Source organism: Rhineura floridana, chromosome 11 (genome assembly GCF_030035675.1).
Source record: "Rhineura floridana isolate rRhiFlo1 chromosome 11, rRhiFlo1.hap2, whole genome shotgun sequence".
Lineage (NCBI taxonomy): Eukaryota > Metazoa > Chordata > Lepidosauria > Squamata > Rhineuridae > Rhineura > Rhineura floridana.
In genome coordinates this window covers 5,215,058-5,235,093 of record NC_084490.1, presented here as the reverse complement: position 1 = coordinate 5,235,093, position 20,036 = coordinate 5,215,058, and the positions used below count along the sequence as shown (strand labels likewise).

The window sequence follows — 20,036 nt, the reverse complement described above, 5'->3', positions numbered from 1 at the left end:
ATTAAATATTTTTTAGATGTTTTAATTGTTTTATTGCTTGTGTGTTTACCACCCTAGCCTCTTTTGGGAGGAAGAGCAGGATATAAGTTTAATAATCAAATAAAATCTACACATTGTCTTTAGGCCAACATAACTGTCAATGGTTTCCTCTGAGGGAACTCTGGGAATAGTAATTTTGGGAGAGGATGTGCAGGGGATCTCTTATGGAGGTATTTCAACCTTAGAGACTGGAAAACTGTAGAGTGATGCACAGCCTGAGCCTTTGGTTTAGAACCTAAATTTGTCGTTGGCCATGATTCTCTGCTTGTGCAGGTTGTGCTGTGTCCCTTGGCATCTCTATGAAGAACCCCCCATGTTTTGGCCCGGGAAACAAATCCAGTTTTCAAACTAAAGTGAAATACAGACTGTCATGGTGTTCAAACCCTATTTTCTCTCTCTCTATGGTTTCAGCACCTTTTTGTTGGAAGTGGGGCAAGAGCAACTCCTGTTTTGTTCTTTTGTTTGTGTTCCAGAAGGGGGATAGAGTGAGGGTCCTCCAGGCGGATAGGCTTGATTACCTTTACCTGTAATGCTCTGACTGACTTCCTGTCGTTAGACTGATACTTCTTAGGGAAGCTTATCTGCCCCTCCTCCTTCCGCCCTTCTCTTCTTCTCTTCTTTGACTGTCCGAGAGAGAGGAGACACCGTTGTCTCTGCTCTCTCCCTCCTGAGCCATGAGGGCAACTCCCAAACCTGGGTGTTGTGCCTTCAACTTAGTTAGTTAGTTAGAACTAGGTATGCCTTTCCTATCTACTATGTATTTCTATAAATAAAGTAGCTTTTCTTATTTTACTAAGTCTTACATCTCAGCGATCTCAATGCAGGGTAAAAGCCTGCTACTTAGGTAAATGCATATACACTGGCACACACGCATTTCAGACCGTTGCCGGTCTCTGCTAACATTTATACAAATTTACACAACACTTTCTAGGGGTAGCCAACGTGATGCCCTCATGTAATTGTTGTTGGGCTCTAACTCCCATCAGCTCCTCCCAGCACGGCCAATGGTCAGGGATTATTAGAGTTGTGATCCAACAACATCAGGGGGCACCATGTTGGCTACCCTGAAACTATGCATTCCTGGGTGGGTGGGTGAGTGGACAAGTCCACCATCGTCATCATTTAGACCTGTTAGTTGCTTGTGACCCAAAGGTCTCCAAGCATCTTACAGCACAGTGGGTATTCAGTGCTAGTCCTAATCAGAGTAGACCCATTTAAATTAATGGACACGGCTAACTTCGGCTCATTCATTCCAGTGGGTCTGCTCTGAATCAGTGGCGGCGGCTGGCTCCATGTCAGTGGGGCAGTGGAATCCTCTCTAGGTTTTAGCCTGAACTTTCAAGGAGCTCTCCATGGTGCTTGGGCAGCTCCTGGGAAGTTTAGACTAAATCCTGAAGTGGATTCCATTGCCCCATTGGCATGGAGCCATCAGCCGGCTCTGCTCTGAATAGTACTTAGCTGACCACAACAAACTTACAACATTGATGGAAGCCATGGCAGTGAGGCCAGTTTTGAAAGCCACGGGGAAAGTGGCCATTGACTGGCACAGTGGCCCCTAGTTCTGGTAAACGGGTTTTCCTTTTATATTCCTTGGCTTTGCCAGCCTTCTCCTTAACGATCTTCAGCCCAATTCAATTTCCCATCTATATCACATCAGCAATTGGGACAATGTTGGTTTCTTGCTCTGTCAATCTCCCTAAGATGGACAAATTGGCCGGGGGGGAAACGGGTTTGAAATTGCTAAAGCACAAGAAGCTCAGGTAACATTCGTTTTTCACCACAGTGGCTTGGATTTTGTCTCAAAATGACCAGCTGAGGAATCGGATTGAGATAATGCAGTGGGTTGATTTCTTAACAACATCTCTGGAATTGATGGTAGACTGTGGTTGCTTTGTGGGGAAGGGAAGAACTCTGCAGTGGCTCAGAGGCATATTATTAGTGTCACTATTATTATTATTATTATTATTATTATTATTATTATTATTATTATTATTATTAATAATAATAAAACAATCTGTTTATTAGGAATAAATCTGCCCTAAAATGCTGATGACCTTTCATGCAGACTTTTAAATTAAAAAATTGCAAACTGATGTGGAAATGTAGAGGACTGAATGTAAGACTGGGAAACTGAGAGGAAACCAAAAGTGACTGATTTGCCCATCCTTGCTCACTACCAAATGAACACAGAACTGCACCCTCTTAGGGACGGAGGAGAAATTTGATCCAGTTTGCCTTTAAAGCTGAATCTAGCCAATCTGCACTTTCCAAAACAATATAACTGAAACACATCCTTCCTTTGAAATTCACACTAGTCTGAATTTTGCAATCCAGTTTTCCAACCAAACCATGTGTACGGAAATGCACATGTCATGGGAAAGTGTGCATAAGAATGAATACTAGTGACAATAACATTAAAAATGAATTACATTAGGAGAAATTGCTTGCAGAAATGCATACATTAGCGGAAACTGCATAAAATGTGTTTATTAGGAGATATTCACACTGAAATAGTAAGGATTTTTAAAAAAGTACTGCAGGAATGTGGAGAACTGAAATTAAGAATGTAAAAATGAGAAATGGAGAGGGCCAAAATGGACAGATTCTTCCACCCCTAATCGCTCGGAAGGAAAGACAGAGCAGAACTGCCCGACTGTGGGTGCAATCTAAGCAGTACATTCTCCTAAACAAACAAAAGCTCCTCATGAACACGGTAGGAGTTTGTCGCCCAGGTGACTCATGGGAGAGAAAGGGGAGCGGTGTATAGATTTTTCAGCTCAAAGCACTAAAATGTCTTGAGAGAGACACCTCTGATTAAAGGCTGAGAAGCTCTGCTAAGGCCATTTATTTTATTTTTTTAATGCTAAGGTTTTGAATGAGTCATCAAAGTCAGGAACAGAAACCTTCCCCCGCTCCCCGCACCACGCACACACATCCAAACTCAGAGTGGATTATTTGCCAGAGTGGGAGGTAAATGAGACGTTTATTTATTTATTTCATTATTACATTTATATTCCACCTACCCTCCAAGCAGCCTAAGGTGCCATATATGCTTATCCCTGTCTGTTTTATCCTCCAAGAGCTTGGAAAAGTTCCTTTTTTTAAACTACAACTCCCATCAGCCCAATCCAGTGGCCATGCTGGCTGGGGCTGATGGGAGTTGTAGTTTAAAAAAGGAACTTTTCCAAGCTCTGCGTAACAGCCCTGTAAGTTAGCTTAGAGAGAGTGACTGGCCCAGGGTCACCCCCATGGACTTCATGGCTGGCTGAGGATTTGAATCCGTTTCCCAAGACCTAGTCCGACACTCTAACCACTGCACCGTGTATAATGTAGCTTGGCTCAATGGCACGAGTCATCTGTAGTGATTGCCATGGGCTGGCTTATTGTTTGGGCCTAGATTGCTTACAGTTCATGGGGTTGGGAGCTTGTGTGTGTGTGTTGTGCTCCTGCATTTGTACACAATTTAGATCATCTTGGCGACATCTCAGAGCTGGAATCTTTGTGGGCAGCAAGTCCACTGTGTGTGAGGATAAATGTTTGTGTGTGTAGGGGGGAAGATGGGGACAGAGAGACCTCAGGGAGAGTTTGAAGCCTTTTCTTGTCTCTGGAGGAACTGGGCTCGCCATACATCAGCTGTCAGGACCAATTCATCTCCCCTCCCAAGCCTGTCACCTTCAATGTTTCTTCCCAGTTGCCTGCATGCCCAGCTAGGGCCATCCCCCCCCCCCGCTCGCATCAGACAGAGAAGGCTGGTGGTGGCCTCAGTTTACCCTGAGGTGCAAACATAGCAGGGGACTGTTTCATCCCATACACTTTTGCTTGGCTGAAGCGGAGACATTTCCCAGAGCAAAGCAATCGATTGGATTATGTCTGTGTGCCTCTGGTGCATTAATCTGAGCTCCCCAAATAAGCCCAGTTGGTTCAGCTCCCAGAATGTAATGAAGCTACGCAACAAAGAGGATTCCCTTGAGCATGCAGAAAGTGCTTTTCTCTACTCCACGTCGCTCCTTGCACATTTGAGACCCCACGTCAGAGAATGTAATCTGCACGGAGCCTTGAGCCCTCGGACCCCTTGTTTTAGAGACAGAACAATGTGTGCAGAAATGGGATGTAGGGTTTAATTTGATCAAGAGTTCAACCCCAGATATTGTTCATTATTTCTTAAATTATTTTATTACAACTTTTTCCCCAAGGAGCTCAAGGTGTTTCTCCCCGCTCCTCCCGTTTTATCCTCACAACAACCCTGTGAGGTAGCTTGGTCTGTAAGAAAGTTGACTGGCTTAAGGTCATCCAGTGAGGTTCATAGCTGTGTGGGGATTTGAACTTGGAGTGAAAGTTCTTGTCCACAGGACGTAACTTCTGGTGAATGCTTAATTTTCCCAGATCTCTGTCACTCATCTTGCTTGCCGCAGGTGTGTGGAAGCTGAAATTGTGAATAAATGAACGAATGTGTTAGATTTAATGGAACTTTTGTATGAACTGGAAATACTGCAAAATCTGTGGAATCTCATTTTTTTTAATGATATTCACATTTTGCTTTAGGAATTTGAAAAGCATAAATATTAAGTCCCATCACTTAATTTCATGGCAAAAATGTTAAGCAGCTGCTTAAACATTTTCCTGGAATCCAGTAGAATCCATTGTGCTGAACTCTCAAAATTCTAAATGTAGGAGAATATCTTACTCTTCCCACCTCCTCTCTCTTTTTGCAAGCAAATGTAAGGTATGGAAATCTGTTTTGAGCCTTTTTTCATTTCATTCTGCGATTACCTTGGTGGGGAGGAAAAGCCACTCTGCGCATGCTCAGTGGCACCTTCCACTGCTAACCTTCTTACACTTTACGTTGGTTTCCTGCATGGAGCAGGGGGCTGGACTCGATGGCCTTATAGGCCCCTTCCAACTCTATGATTCTATGATTCCGTATTGATTCATTCCACAAATTCCAGGCTCTGCTTTTTCTTGGAATGCTGATCCAAAGCTTACCAAGGGTGGGGCGGAGCCGACAGTTCAGGGGAGGTCCTTCCTGACAGTGCAGGCTGGTCCATTTGGATGGATGGGGCCCTGCCACACCAATTTCAGTCTGCCTCTGCCACGTCCCACTTGCCTGCCTTCTTGCTCACAACCAACCCCAAGGGTGGCCCTGGCCTGTCAGGTTCCACTTCCTCCTCATCCTCAGTGTTGCCCCTTGTAGAACTCAGCAAGGAGGAGGAGGAGGATGGTGACAAAACTAGAATGAGTTGGCAGCTGGTGACTCCATGTCTGTGGGGCCGTGGAATCTGCTCCAGGTTCCAGTCTGAACTTTCGAGGAGCTGTCCACGTTGCCGAAACATATCCCCCAAAATAGGTTCAGCACCTTGGACAGCGCCTTGAAAGTTGGGACTAAAGGCTGCAGTGGGTTCCACTGCCCCATTGATGTGGAGCCATCAGCCACCACCGCTCCATTTTCGTTGGCTCTGGTTCCTCCTGCTGTTGGTCTCTCTGCCTTCCAGGCCTAATGGGCATCACTACAGCTTCCTGGTTCTAACCTCCTTTACAGACAGTGTCCGGAAGTTCCTGAACCGGCCTCCCATTCACCTCCTGACAAGGGTGAAGCTTGAATCCAAACCGAAGAAGAATGAAGACAGGGTGCTGGTGAGAATCTTCCTTTGGGTTGGGGAACAGGTGGGACAATAACTCTGGTGGTGGTGGTTGGGCTGCCTTGCAACCTGCTGGTTCACCCAGGGCTGCTGGCGCCAAAGGTCAGCTGGTCAGGGCACCTGCTCAGGGCCCACACCAAACCAAGGGGCTTCCTGCCCTCTGGACCCTCTCCTTCTCTTTGCCATTGCAATCTCCTGGCTTGTTCCTCCTGCCTCTTGCTCTGGCCCAAACAACAGCGGTGGTCAGAAGGAGCAACAGTGGATGTCAACTGACCACTTGCTCACCGGCACTTTGCCTGGCAAGCAACGGTGAGGCAGAGGAACAGCAGTGGTTGGAATTGATTTTTCATCTGCCCCAACCTGCAGCCTTTCTCTTGCCCCATGGTGTGTGCCTCCTCTTTCTGTTCTTCCTCCGTGGTCTGGCCCTGCTCGGAGAGGCTGTTGCAGAGGCCTCTGCTCTGTTGTTTGGCCTGGGGCCCCTCCTCTCTTGCTGCCTCCTCCTCTGTGGTGGGGGGACAGCGATTGGAGGAGGCTGGGAAGGGGCTGCCTGCAGCAAAACTAACAGGACAGCATCCTGACCCGTCCCATCAGCAATACACACGTGGGCCCACCACACTGCCAGGAAAATTCTCCAACCCACCCCACCCCATTCCTCATAACAAGTGCATCACAGGTAGAAATCCAATAGGTAAATATCATCCTACTGCTGGATCTCCATGAAGGGGAGAACTTCTCCTGTTGGATTTGTGCTTGTTATGCAGCTGGGTCACATCCGCACCACACATTTAAAGCACATGGCTTCCCCCCAAAGAAATCTGGGAACTGTAGTTTACCACTTGAATTTTATCCGCACAACCACCCTATAAGGTAGACTGGACTGAAAGAGTGACTGATGCAAGGATTTGAACTCAGGTCTCTCCAATTCCTAGTCTAATACATTTAAAGTGCATTTAAAGCACATGGTATCCCCCAAGGAATTCTGGGAACTGTAGTTTGTCAAGGGTGCTGGGAATTGCAGCTCTTTGAGGGATAAACTATACTTCCCAGGTTGCTTTGGGGGAAGCCGTACGCTTTAAAGTGCTTTAAGTGCATGGGGTGTCCAAAGTGCTATTCCATCACACTGGCGCTGGATGCGAAACAGACTTTGGTTCCTGATTTCTAGTTTCTAATTGAAACCGGGGGGGGGGCAGTTTCTGAAATTGTGCAGGAAGGTGACACATATCTCCCTCTGTCCCTCCTCACAAATATATGACCCTTTTCTCCCTCAGTTCCCCCCCCCCCAGATCCTATTCTGAGTTGGGACTGGGCTAGGGGCAGGGAGAGGGCAACATTGCACCAGGAGTTATGCGTTTGCCCAGGATTCGGAAGAGGGGAGGCATTGGCCGGAATGGGGTTTGGGGTGACGGTGGAATGCACTATGTGTCTCTTTGTGTGGTAGTAGTGAGACCCAGAAGACCAGGGTTCAAATCCTCCTTTAAGTCATGAAGCTCACTGGGTGACCTTGGGTCTGTCATCACCTCTCGGCCTAGCCTCTGAATGCCAGTTTCTGGAAAGGCATTTTTTAAAAAGCTACGTGCGGGTTTGAGATGGGGAAGGCTGTGAGTTGAAATTAAGGGGGCATCAGCAGCCATTCATTTCTAGAACAGAAGGGTGCACATATCTGAAAGGGCTCCTTACCTCCTTGGTCTCAGGCTTGCAGGGACAAAGGGGTTTCTTTAGACTGCTCCATCAGAAGAAGCCTCCTGAAGGCTGCCATCTTTTTGTGTGTGTGTGGACAGAAGGAACACAGGCGCTCCATGCCTTTCACAGAGGCACCACAACAAGGCAATATTCAACAGGTGTAGCTCTCACCAGCCTTGGGGGGAATGCTGGGCCTGTTGAATTGCCGCCTTTTGCACCACCATGGTTAATGGCATGGGAGCTTCACCAGAAACAGAAGGTTGTATTCAACTAAGTCCTACTCACAGGTGACCCCCTGAAATGAATAAACCCAAGTTAGTCATGCCTGTTCATGTCAGCGGGTCTACTCTAGCATCGAATACCACCTGAAATGTGGCAACCCCATTTACGGGTCTGGGGAGTGAATACAACTGGTGTGGTTTTCTCTTAGTAAAGTTCAGCCACGCCAAGACCCTTGCACTGCACATATTCTTTTGACCTGTTTGCACTAAACAGTGCCGTTGCTTTTTCCCCATTGCTGGAGCCCTTGGAGTGCTGATCTTAGCATCATGGGTCAGAGAGGAAGGAAGGGGGGGGAGAGAAAGGCAGAGAAGAGGGTGGGTGGATTGGAAAAATCAATAATTCCCTTATCTTCATTGCAAATGGACAGCCCCTCCCAACTGATCACTCCCCCCCCCCCGCTCCAACATCTCTTTCTGGCTCACACAGGCTCCATCTGCAGCTCTGCCCCCAGCCTCTCAGACCATCTCTCTTTCTCCTCCCTCCCCCTCGCCCTCAGAATCACAAAGTCCTCTTTGCACATCCGCCGTCTACTCCCTTCCCAACAGCTGATTGCCAGAGAAACCTTTAAGCCATTGCACTTATGCCTGACCACCCCATGAACCTGGTGGACTCACTCCTCCAACTCGTGATGGGAGTATCTTTGGGGGGGAGGGAAGGTGGAGAACACAACTAAAAACTTTAAATATAAAGATAAGAATTTCACACACACACACACACACGACCTACTTGGGGGGGAGGGGATCAGAACCTGTAGAATAACAGAAAAAAGAGCTGCTCTCTGAAAACCTGAACAGATTTTTCTCTACAAAGCATCTCTTTTTTTGCACCCCGATGATGAACATAAGAAGAGCCTGCTGGATCATGCTGAAGGGGGCTCTTGTAGTCCAGCATTCCGTTCTCACCAGAGCTGTGGAGTCGGAGTCGTGGAGTTGGAGTCGGAAGCAATTTTGGGTGGAGTCGGAGTCAGTAGAAATGTACCGACTCCGACTTCAAAATAAAACTAATATTTTAATATTAATATTAATATACATTTGTCATTTATGAAGGAGTCAGAGTTGGAGTCGGACAGTAGAAAAATAGAGGAGGAGGAGGAGGAGCCGGAGTCAAAGGTTTGACGTACCGACTCCACAGCCCTGGTTCTCACAGCAGGCAACCAAATGCCCCAAAAGGAAAGCCCAAAATCAGGACCCGATGCATAGGCTAGATGCAGATGCTCTCTGTCTCAGTTCTCCATCTGTAAAATTGGAATGAAAGACTGATTGGCCCTTCCAAGTTTGTTGTGAGAGCAAATCTAATATCGGCTGCAAACAAAAAAGTATTTAATTAATAACCCATCACTTGATAAAATGGAAGTATATTTGTATATTTCTGAATCTTAATGAATTATTTTTTTAAGGGAATGGGATAAGGTTTGAAACTGGCTGTTGGCCACCTCTTCCTTGGGTACCTGTGGCAAGGAAAAAGATGAAGCATTCCAAAAGTTGCTTCCCCTTGTTTTAGGCCAAAAATGATTAGGCAGAGCTGGATTTGCTAGACGCTTTGTGGGCTAGTAGCTCTTCCGCACCTTCCTTGCAAATGTGTTAAGAGATCAGGCACTCTTTAATAACTTACAAAGGCAGGAAAGACCAACCACAAAGTTGGGAACATGAAGTCCTTCCCTGCCACAAGGATACGTCAGAAGCAAAATGGCTTCCAAAATAAAGAGTTCCAGCGGTCACCAATTATATTGTAAGAGATCCGGAGTTATTTATTTATTTATTATTTGATTTATATCCCGCCCTTCCTTCCAGTAGGCGGCAGGTTGAAAAGACGTATTTGGACAGGTCCACCTCTTCCAGGGAAATTCAAATGGATTGTGCATCCTTCAACTTCTCTGTGTCTCCCTCTCTTTCTGACAGGTCCTTACTACCTGGCGGATCTATCTCTTTTCACTTAAGGTGCCGGCCAAGGTGAGTGGCGGTCATAGGGATGGGGGGAGAAATTTGATTTAGGTTGCATTTAATATGCCAACCGAAACACAGCCATCCTTTGAAATTCGCACTTCACTGCATTTTTAAGTGCAGTTTCCCAGCCAAGTCATGTGTTAAAAAATGCAATTACTAAAGTAAAGTGAGCATCAAAATGCATAAACCAGTGACAATAACTTACAAAAATGCCTTGTGTGAGGGGGAACTGCTTTGCAAAAAAAAAAAAAGTGTGCGTTCAAGGCAAAATTGCACACAAAAATGTGTATATCAGGAGACATTCGCACTAAAATCCTGATGAATTTCCATGAGGACTTTTTTAAAAAAAATATGGAGAAAACATGTGTGTGTGTGTGTGTGTGTGTGTGTGTGTGTGTGTGTGTGTGTGTTAGATCCTATTCCATGACAAGTGATCCAGTGTGATGCTTCTCTGCTTTTCCCTCCTTGTCCCTGCACAGCTTGAGTGCTCTTTCAACGTCCTGGAGATCCGAGCGTTAAACGCCCTGAATCACAACCAGGTCAGAAGGTGTATCTTCCACAATGTGTCCTATTAAGATACCATTCGTGTTGTGAGCAACGGTATTCACAGATTTCCCCTCCCTCCCACACTCAGATCTTGGTGGAGACAGAGAAAGCAAACTACAACTTGAAATTCCCCACCCCGGAAAGTGCCGACCAGGTCACAAGACACGTCAACAACGCCTTAGCCAAAATCTTTCCCTGCCCAGCCTCTGTGTGAGTATGCAGTAGTGGGCTGGCGGGGGTGGGGGCGGGGTTGGATGGAGACAGTGGAGTTGCCAACTTTTCAGTCATTCGCTGTAACTGTGCCTTTCACGATACCTTGCGTGCAGGCATTAGCAGAGAGGCTAACATTTCCTTCCATGCAGCAGAAGATGCCTGCCGCTGATTGCTGCACATCGGTCTGTTCTCATAGGCGGAAGAGCAGGCTGGGGCTTTTATTACCTGGTCAGTTGGCACCCTTAGATGACAGCAGGAAATGAGGTCCTGCAAGGCAGGGAAAGCAGAATCTGGTAGCTGGGCTGAAGGTGGCCTCAGTCAGTGGCTGTTCTCAAGGGTTTAGTGACTATAGAGATAGAAAAGGAAGAAGACATACACCACCAGTCCTTCCTGTCACTTCCGGTCTAAAACCAAACTGATTTTCCACCCTACATGCTAATGCAGAATATATACAATGTTCACCACAGAGATGCTAAAGGCTAGAGCTTCCTTCTCCAACTGGTACTCTCCAGACTTTTTTATTTACAGGCCCTTCCAGACAATCTGTTTATTGAACTTTCATCCTGACTTCTTTGCACAAAGCTTACGCTGAGGTTAGATTCTATCCAGCCTTTATTGAGCATTTGTTCTGATTTGTTTGAGGGCGGCTCTATGACAATAAGCACCCGTCCTACATTCATTCTGATTTGCTAGCAGTGTTGCTTACATGTCTTCCCGTTATTCATCCACCCCACACTTTTCAATACATTTCCCCATCATTTTCTAAACCACAAAAAGTCTGTTTCCTTTTAAAAAGTGGCTTTCTTGCATGAGGGCAATAGAGTGCTTTGGTCCAGTTCAAATGCGCAAACTTAAAGCTCCAGTATGCAAAGGAATCCCTTCTGCAAGATACTGACAGTCTGGAGGCACCCTACAACTCCCATAAGCCCCAGCCAGCAGGGCCAATGGCCAGGGATCCTGGGAGTTGTAGGTTCAACATAATCTGGAGAGCAGCAGATTGGAGAAGGGTGACATCCGAGGGAGAGGGACCACCTTGACACCCCCCCGAGAGTTATAGCCAACAGTGGCTTTTGATATTTCCCAAAAGGTAAGTCAGTGTATCATGCGAATCATTTTTGCTCCCACAAGAGGCAGTGATGGCCGCCAAGTTGGATGGCTTTAAAAGAGGCGTATTTATTTATTTATTATTGCATTTATAATCTGCCCTTCCTCCAAAAAGGGCAGCAAACAACTGGTGGTAAAATGCCAGAAGCATCTTAAAAACAAAAGCATATTTTAAAACATCTTAAAAATAATTCCAATACAGATGCAGATTAGACAAATTCATGGAGGGTAAGGCTGCTATTATTATTAGTAGTAGTAGTAGTAATATCCTGCCCTTTCTCTTATCTACTGGGTTAACAACAGCCCCGAAGTGGTGAAGACAAGCTTAGCTGCTAAAGTCCCACTTCTTGATTTTGCCGCGCCCTGACCAAGCTCCACCCCCTGGTTGTCCTAGTGTCCCCATTGGTGGCAACTCAAGGGAAGAGCCCTGATGCAGGATCAAGGCAGAGGCCCACCTAGTCTAGCATCCTGTTTTTCACTGTGGCCAACCAGATGTCCTAATGAGAGGCCTGCAAACAGGACCTGAGTGCAACAGCAACTCTCTCCACTTGTGCTCCCCAAGAACTGGGAATCCATTCCCTGAACTAGCTAACTGAGTTCTTTTTCAGCACTGAGCTCTGGGAGTGGCGGGGCTGGAGGAGAGATTTTAAATGATTTTGATTGAGTAAAAGAAGGCATCAAGCAAACAGGTACAGGGGACAAGTCATTAGGGGAAAGATAATCCTGAAATGTACTGGGATGTGTGACTCCCTCCTATTTTCTCCCCATTTACACTGCATTCTTGAGAGTAGGGACAGGAGAGAAATTCGATTTAAGTTCTCATTTAAACCCGAATCTATCAAATTAGCACTCCGAAATATTATGAGAACTGCCATCTTTTGAAATTTGTGCTGCTCTGAATCTTACGATGCAGCTTTCCAGCCAAACAATTTCCTGCCAGATGCATTAGGGGAAAGTGTGCATAATATGGACATATGTGTGAAAATAACATACAGAAATGATTACATCAGGAGAAATTGCTTGCAAAAATGAGTATATTAGTCTGTAGGGCAAGATCTCAATGCTGATCTCGCTGTGCCACCTTCCCCAGGTAGGACACAAGCTGGAATTGGACCCTGAATCAAGTGAGGAAGGAAAACACATCCAAACACAATAGAACTTTGATCAAAGGTTCTAACTGCCCCAAAGAAGCTCTCAGTCCAACCGAGAGTGCAGCCTTGGTCAGAAAGACAACTTTATTCAGGAAGCAGCAACAATTTATAGATCAACATGGCATGGCAAGCAGTAAACGTTGCAAAAGACAGAGTCATCAAACGAGGATGTAAACAGACATAATATAGGGAACATACGTGTTCAAAAGAAACAGAAGGTGAAGTCTCATCCTTTCTGTCTTCCTGTTCTTGTTAGATCTTACCCTAATGTTATCACCCCTTCTGTGATCCGTACAGTGGAAGAGCATGTTTAGTTATTTCCCAGGGTCGAGTACCCATTTGAAATGCGTATCTGAAAGTCACACATTCCATTCTCTGCCTTTGCCCCAAAGGGAGGAAGGCCACTTCAATGAATCCTAATTGCCAGTACGTTTACGAAAGAATTTGCACAACACTGGGAAAGTCTTTTCTTTTTTGGAGAGAAACACTTTTGTTAGAACAGAAGTCAGAAAGGGAAAGCTTTTTAGATCCAGTAAAATAGCTTCTAAGGCGCTAATAGTTTTCACGCCAACAAGTCCAAATGGCATACAAACGTGTGTTTATTAGGAGAAATTCACCCTAAAAGGCTGAAGAATTTTCCATGAGGATATTTTTTGTTTAAAAATTCCTGAATGGCTGCAGAAATGTAGAGAACTGAATTTAAGGCTGGAAAAATGGGAAAGGAGAGGAACAAAACAGAGAGAGCCTTCCATCCCTACGTGAGACAGATGCAATGTGTAGAAGAGGCTTGGAGGAGCAGGAAGCCCCATCCTTCACATTAGCTGCTTTCCTCCTCTCTCTGCCACAGCTGCCTGATACGTCATGGGACTGTGGAGACCCCAGAGACGCCGCGGGACATGTCCCCCAACTCGGAAAGTTCCAGCTCCACCACGCACAGCATTTGCGGTGAGAACGGGGATGGGGAGACGAGATTGGCGGAGGGAGGGAGGCGAGTGAGAGACCGAAGGCAGCATAGGCAGTGTGTGCATTGGGGGGGGGAGGGAAACGGCCCAGACTTTGCACAGTTTTTCTCTGCCTTTTCAGCACTTTTTCGACCATATTCAGGAGAGGCGGGTGATGCAATCTTCATTCATAGGAAATTATATGAAATTTTAATTGCGTTATCCACTTAACCCACTGACCCAAATCCCGGAAGAGTTGTCATAAATAATACACAAATTGCCTTTCTGGATCAGACTAAAAGTCCATTTAGCCCAGGCCTCTGTCTCCAGCCCTAGGAGCCAAATGGGCCTTGGAGGCTTGCAAACAGGGCCTGGCGGTAAGAGCCATGTTCTCTTGTTTGGCTCTGACCACTGGTAATCAAAGGTATCTGGCACCTAGACAGGGACGCTCCGTTTTGATCTATCCGGGCATAAGAGATTCCATTTTCTCACTGCGCTTGGCAATGACGCGTTGGGAGACCATTCTTACACCAGTCAGTCTAATACCATTTTAAAGGTCTTCCAAGCCAGTGACCATCGCTGGATATTGTGGCAATGAGTTCCACATGTGAATAGAGTGTTGCTTGCATAGAGCAAGATTTCCTTTTGCTTCTCCTGCACAAACCTGCATACTTACAACCTATCAGGCTGAATGCAGGACACCAGTGATGTAAAAGTGGCTCACCAGGACTAGAGAAACATGTTTTTTGTGGGGTAGGGCGCTCTCTAAAAGAGCGCCTTTCCCAGTATCAACCATCTCAGTTGATTATTATTAGTATTTAGTCGCTTGATACCCAAAGGTCCCCAAGTGACTTATACAATGTTAAAACAAAACAAATAAAACATTTTAAAAACATAACAATAAACAACAGCAAAACAATAGCAATAGCACCCCCACACAGCCACAGGAAGGTCTGGCAGCATATTAAAAACAAAACACCATCTCAATCTATCAAGTACCTGGGAGAAAAGGTACATCTTTACCTGGCGCCGAAAAGATGTCAATGACGACACCGGGTGGACCTCACTGGGGAGCAAATTTCACATTTGGGGAGCCACAACTGAAAAGGCCTTCTCCCTTGTCACCACTCTCCGAGCTTCCCTCAAAGGAGGACCTGGAGAAGAGCCTCAGAGGAAGATCTAAGGATCTGAGTAGGTTCACATTGGGAGAGGCATTCCAGAAGATATTGGAGTCATGAGTTGTAAAGAGCTGTATAGGTCAGAACCCAACACTTTGAATTGGGCTTGGAAGCTTATAGGCAGCCAATGCAATTGGAACAGGATAGGTGTTGTATGCTGTGCGCACCTTGAAGGCATCAGCTCTCAGGCAGCTGCATTCTGCACTCACTGAAGCTTCTGAACCATTTTCAAAGGCGGCCCCACGTAAAGCACATTACAATAATCCAACCTTGAGGTTACCAGAGCATAGAAATAAATACAGGCAGGTTTTTGGGGTGGGTTAGTTTTTATTATTCTGGTTTGAGATTTTAAATGTTTTAATGTATTTGGATGTTTTATTTTCTACGTCGTCCAGAGTGGCTGGATAACCAGCCAGATGGGCGACTAATAAATTCAATAAATAAATAAATTATAGCCAGGCTATCCCTGTCAGATAGGGTCACAGTTGGGCCATCAGCCAAAACTGATGGAAGGCACTCCGCACCACTGAGGCCACCTGTGTCTCAAGCGACATCAGTGGATCCAGGAGAACCCCAAACTATGAAACCACTTCTTCAGATGGAATGTGACCTATCTAGAGCAGGCCCCACACCGTTCAGCCGGTCAAACAGCATCTCAGTTTTGGGTGGATTAAGCTTCAGTTTTTTGGCTCTCATCCAGTCCATTATCGCAACCAAGCACTGATTCAGCACATCCACTGCTTCACCTGCAGAAGATGAAAAGGAGAAACAGAGCTGCGTGCCATCAGCTTACAGATGTCAACACACTCCAGAACTCCATATGACTCAGTGGTTTCATGTAAATGTTAAACAACATGGGGGACAGAACCGACCCCTACAGGACTCCATACTGGAGTATCCACAGAACTGAGCAATGCTCCCCAAGAACCACCTTCTGGGGCCAGCCATGAAAGTGGGAATGGAACCACTGCAATGCTGTGTCCCCAATACCCAACTTGGACATTCGCCCCAGAAGGATCCATGATCGAGAGTGTTGCACTGTGTGTAGTTGTGTTGCTTAATTTCGTTTAAAAGCAGCACCACAGCAGCAGAGAGTAACAGCAGATGTTGAAATGCGAGTGTGCCAGCGTATGCGTGCGTTTGCCTAAGAAAGCAGGCTTTTACCCTGCATCAGCATCACTGAGACTGGAGACTTAGTAAAATAAGAAAAGCTACTTTATTTATAGAAATACATAGTAGATAGAAAAGCAAACCTAGTTCTAACTAACTTAAGTTGGAAGCATAACGCCCAGGTGTAGGAGTTAGCCCCATGCTAGGAGAGAGAGCAGATACAAAGGGTGTCTCCTCTCTCCCGGACAGTCAGAGAACAAAGGAGTGGAAAGGGCGGAAGGAGGAGGGGCAGGTAAACTTCCCTAAAGACGTAACAGTCTAGCGACAGAAAGAAGTCAGTCAGAGCATCCCAGGTAAAGGTAAACAAGTCTATCCATCTGGAGGACCCTAGCTCTATCTCCCTTCTGCAGCACGAACAAAAGAACAAAACAGGAGATGCTCTTGCCCCACTTCCAACAGAGAGCGAGTGGTGGTGTGGTTAGAGAGTTGGATTAGGACCCAGGAGACAATGGTTCAGATCCCTACTCTGCCATGAAGCTTGCTGGATGACCTTGAGCCAGTCATAATCGCTCAGCCTAACCTACCTCACAGGGTTCTTGTACGTGGTTTTCTTTCCTCCCCATTTTTTCCGCACGCCACCTTGAACTCCTTGGTGGAAAGGTGGGATATTAATGTAAGAATAAATAAATTCTTATTGCCAGTGGTCACATGCAAACCATGCATTTAAAGTACCGTCCCAGATAATTGTGGGAACTGTAGTTTACCCATACAGTGCTGAACTCCCCAGCTTCCTTAACAAACTACAGTTCCCAGGATTCTTTGAGGAAGCCACATGCTTTAAATGTATGGTGTGAATGTGGCCAATGTCAGGGGGCAATGGATATTATTATTACTATTATTATTACTATTGTCAGCTCTACACTGCGTCAGCAGTGCCGGTGGGGGGGCTGGAAATGTCTGGGTGGTTGGCAGCGAAGCAAAGTCCTTAGCCGGCAGTCTGGTCATAAATCTGCCAGGTCTAGGAGCAGGGGAGCTGATAAGGGCCAGGCTTGTCCGAAGCGTACTTGCCGAGTCAGGAGTCCAGAAGTGAGGTCAGTAGAGGTCCGGGATCAAGTGCCAAGGGGTCAGTCCGAAAGAGGGTGCCAGGAAACTAGGAACACACAAGCCACGCCTGACGTTGCAGTCAGCAACAAGCTGCAGCCAAGGTGTGCCTTATAAAGAGCAGGATGGACAGCAGGTGTGAGTCCTCAGCGTTTGGGCCTTAAGGAGACAGGCCTGCCTCTCTTCTGCCTGACCTTCTGCTGTCTACGTTCTGCAGGTGAGGGGGGAGTATCCTGTTCACTGTCTGTGTCTGGCTGCAGGGCCTCTGCTGTCCCTGGGGTGCTCTGCAGCTGAGGGGCAGAAGGAGCTGGATTCTCAGGAGGCTCCTCCGTGTCTCCTGCTGCTCCTGGGTCTGCTGCTGTTACTCCCGAGTCATCCTCATCTGAGGAGTCCTCTGACGGGGCCATGACACTATCCCCCGCCCCACGACCAACCCTCCGCCTCCCGCCGGGGCCCGGCTTATCTGGGTAGCGCTGGTGGAAGCGCCGGACCAGACGAGGGGCATGCACCTGCGTCGCCTCTTCCCACGAACGTTCCTCAGGGCCGTACCCCTGCCAGTCTATGAGGTACTGGAGGCGGCCCCGATGCCTCCGGGAGTCCAGGATCTGCGCCACTTCGAATTCCTCTTCCCCGTTGACTTGTATCGGTGGTGGGGGCCGTGGTTGACTACCCAAGGGGTGAGGCGGGAGAGCGGGAGTCAGCAGTGATCTATGGAAGACAGGGTGAATGCGGAAGGAGGCAGGGAGTTGGAGCCGGAACGCCACCGGGTTAATTTGCTGGGTGATCCGGAAGGGACCTGCATTCCGAGCCTCCAGTTTGTGAGACGGCCGTTGCGAACGCAGGAATTTGGTTGAGAGCCATACCTGGTCGCCTACCTTCAGCGGCAGGCCTGGTTGGCAGTGGCGATCAGCAAAGCGCTTATACGCGTCCTTGGCCTGCTCCAGCTGCTCCTTCAGGACTGCCTGCAGGGCCTGCAACTCCTGCAGCATGACATCCGCAGCGGGGACCGGCGACGGGGGTCACACTGAGGGGAAGAATCGGGGGTGGTAGCCGTAAGAGGCAAAGAACGAGGTCTGGCGCGTGGAGGCATGCACGGAGTTATTATACGCGAACTCCGCCAGCGGTAACAGATCCACCCAATTGTCCTGTTGGAAGCAGAAGTAACACCGCAGGTATTATTCGACGGTGGCGTTGGTACGTTCTGTTTGTCCATCTGATTGAGGGTGGTGGGCGGAGGACAAGTGGATCTGGACGTGCAGGGCCCGAAACAGGGCCTGCCAGAACCGGGCGGTGAACTGGGCTCCTCGGTCAGAGATCAGGTGGTCGGGGAGGCCGTGTAACCGGAAAACCTGGGTCAAGAACAGTTGCGCAGTTTCTGGGGCAGAGGGTAGGCCGGCACAGGGGAGGAAATGGGCCATCTTGGTGAACAGGTCTACGACTACGAGGATGGTGGTCATTCCCCGGGAGGCCGGTAAGTCCGTGATAAAATCCAGGGAGACCGAGCGCCAGGGCCCGGGGGGGGGTAGGCAGTGGGACCTCAGGAGCCCCGGGGGCTTGCCGGGGTGGCTCTTGGCTCGCTGGCAGGTATCACAGGCCGCTACATAGTCCTTGACGTCCACTTGGACCCGGGGCCACCAGAAATCCCGTAGGACCAGGTGAAGGGTTTTATACGTTCCAAAATGCCCTGCCGGCTGGCTGTCATGGCAGAGGTGGAGCACCTCTCCCCGCAGAGCTCCCGGGGGAACGCATAACCGGTTCCGGTGGTACAAGAGGCCCTGCTGCAAGGAAAAGGGGCTGTCCCGGGCGGCCGTCCCAGACTGGAGCTCTCGCTGCTGGGCCAGGGCATAGGGGTCCTTTTGCTGCTGTTCCTGCACCCGGTCCAGGAGGGGTTGTGGTTGGTGTGTAGCGGCGAAGTTCTCTGGGCGAAGAATTGGGCGAAGGGGGCGATCGACCTGCTCGGCTTGTTATTCTGGCTTGCGAGAGAGCGCGTCTGCTAGGGTGTTTCGGCGGCCAGGGAGGTAGGTGACCGTGAACTGAAACCGGGAGAAAAACAGGGACCACCGGATCTGGCGTTGGTTCAGCCGTCGGGCGCTTTGCAGGTGCTCCAGGTTTCGGTGGTCTGTTCATACCTGGACCGGATGGCGTGCCCCTTCCAGGAGATGACGCCAGGTCTCGAAAGCTACTTTGATGGCCAGTAACTCCTTCTCCCAAATGGTGTAGTTCTGTTCCGAAGTGTTGAGTTTCCGGGAGTGGAATGCACAGGGGAGCAGGAACTGCTTGCTCCCCACCAGCTGAAGTAGGACCGCTGCCACTGCCTTATCCGATGCATCGGCCTCCACTATGTAAGGTCGGGTAGGGTCGGGTTGCTGGAGGATGGGTTCAGATGTAAAGGCGTGTTGGAGGCGCCGGCAGGCCTGTTGAGCGGCCTCCGTCCAAACAAACTTCTCTTCGCCTCGAAGCAGGTCTGAGATGGGCGTGGTGAGTTCGGAGAAGTGCGAGATGAACCAGCGGTAATAGTTGGCGAAGCCCAAGAAGCGCTGCACATCTTTGGGGCTTCGCGGAGCTGCCCAGTGGAGGATGGTCTCAATTTTGGCGGGGTCCATCTGGATACCCGAGGGCGAGATCTGATGGCCTAGGAAATCCACGGTCGTGAGGTCAAAGGCGCATTTTTTGAGCTTGGCGAAGAGGCGGTGCTCCCGCAGGCGCTGCAGCACCGCTCGAACGTGCTCCTTATGTTCCGAGGGGTTCCGCGAGTAGATCAGGATGTCATCCAAGTAGATCACCAGGAAGTGGTCTAGGGGGTCCCGGAAGATGTCGTTCATGAAGTGCTGGAAGACGGCAGGAGCGTTGCACAAGCCAAACGGCATCACGGTGTACTCAAAGTGCCCATAACGGGTGCGGAAGGCCGTCTTCCACTCATCGCCCTCCCGCATACGCACCAGGTTGTAGGCCCTTCGCAGGTCTAGTTTGGTGAAAATGCGAGCGCCCCGCAGCCGCTCTAACAGTTCTGGGATCAGGGGCAAAGGGTAGCGATTCTGAACTGTAATCTGGTTGAGGGCGCGGTAGTCATTGCACAGCCGGAGTTCCCCACATTTCTTTTTGACAAAGAGGA

At 48.3% G+C, this 20,036-nt stretch overlaps 1 protein-coding gene across 2 annotated transcripts in view; it reads left to right on the top strand.

Annotated features, from left to right (window-relative positions):
* CARMIL3 (capping protein regulator and myosin 1 linker 3) overlaps positions 1-20,036 on the top strand; it is an 87,279-nt gene that overhangs the window by 16,231 nt on the left and 51,012 nt on the right. For both annotated transcript variants that reach the window (XM_061589143.1, XM_061589142.1), the window contains exons 2-6: positions 5,576-5,670; positions 9,536-9,586; positions 10,060-10,119; positions 10,215-10,336; positions 13,442-13,539. In XM_061589143.1, the coding sequence (XP_061445127.1) occupies positions 5,576-5,670; positions 9,536-9,586; positions 10,060-10,119; positions 10,215-10,336; positions 13,442-13,539 (426 nt within the window). The remainder of the gene's footprint in view (positions 1-5,575; positions 5,671-9,535; positions 9,587-10,059; positions 10,120-10,214; positions 10,337-13,441; positions 13,540-20,036) is intronic.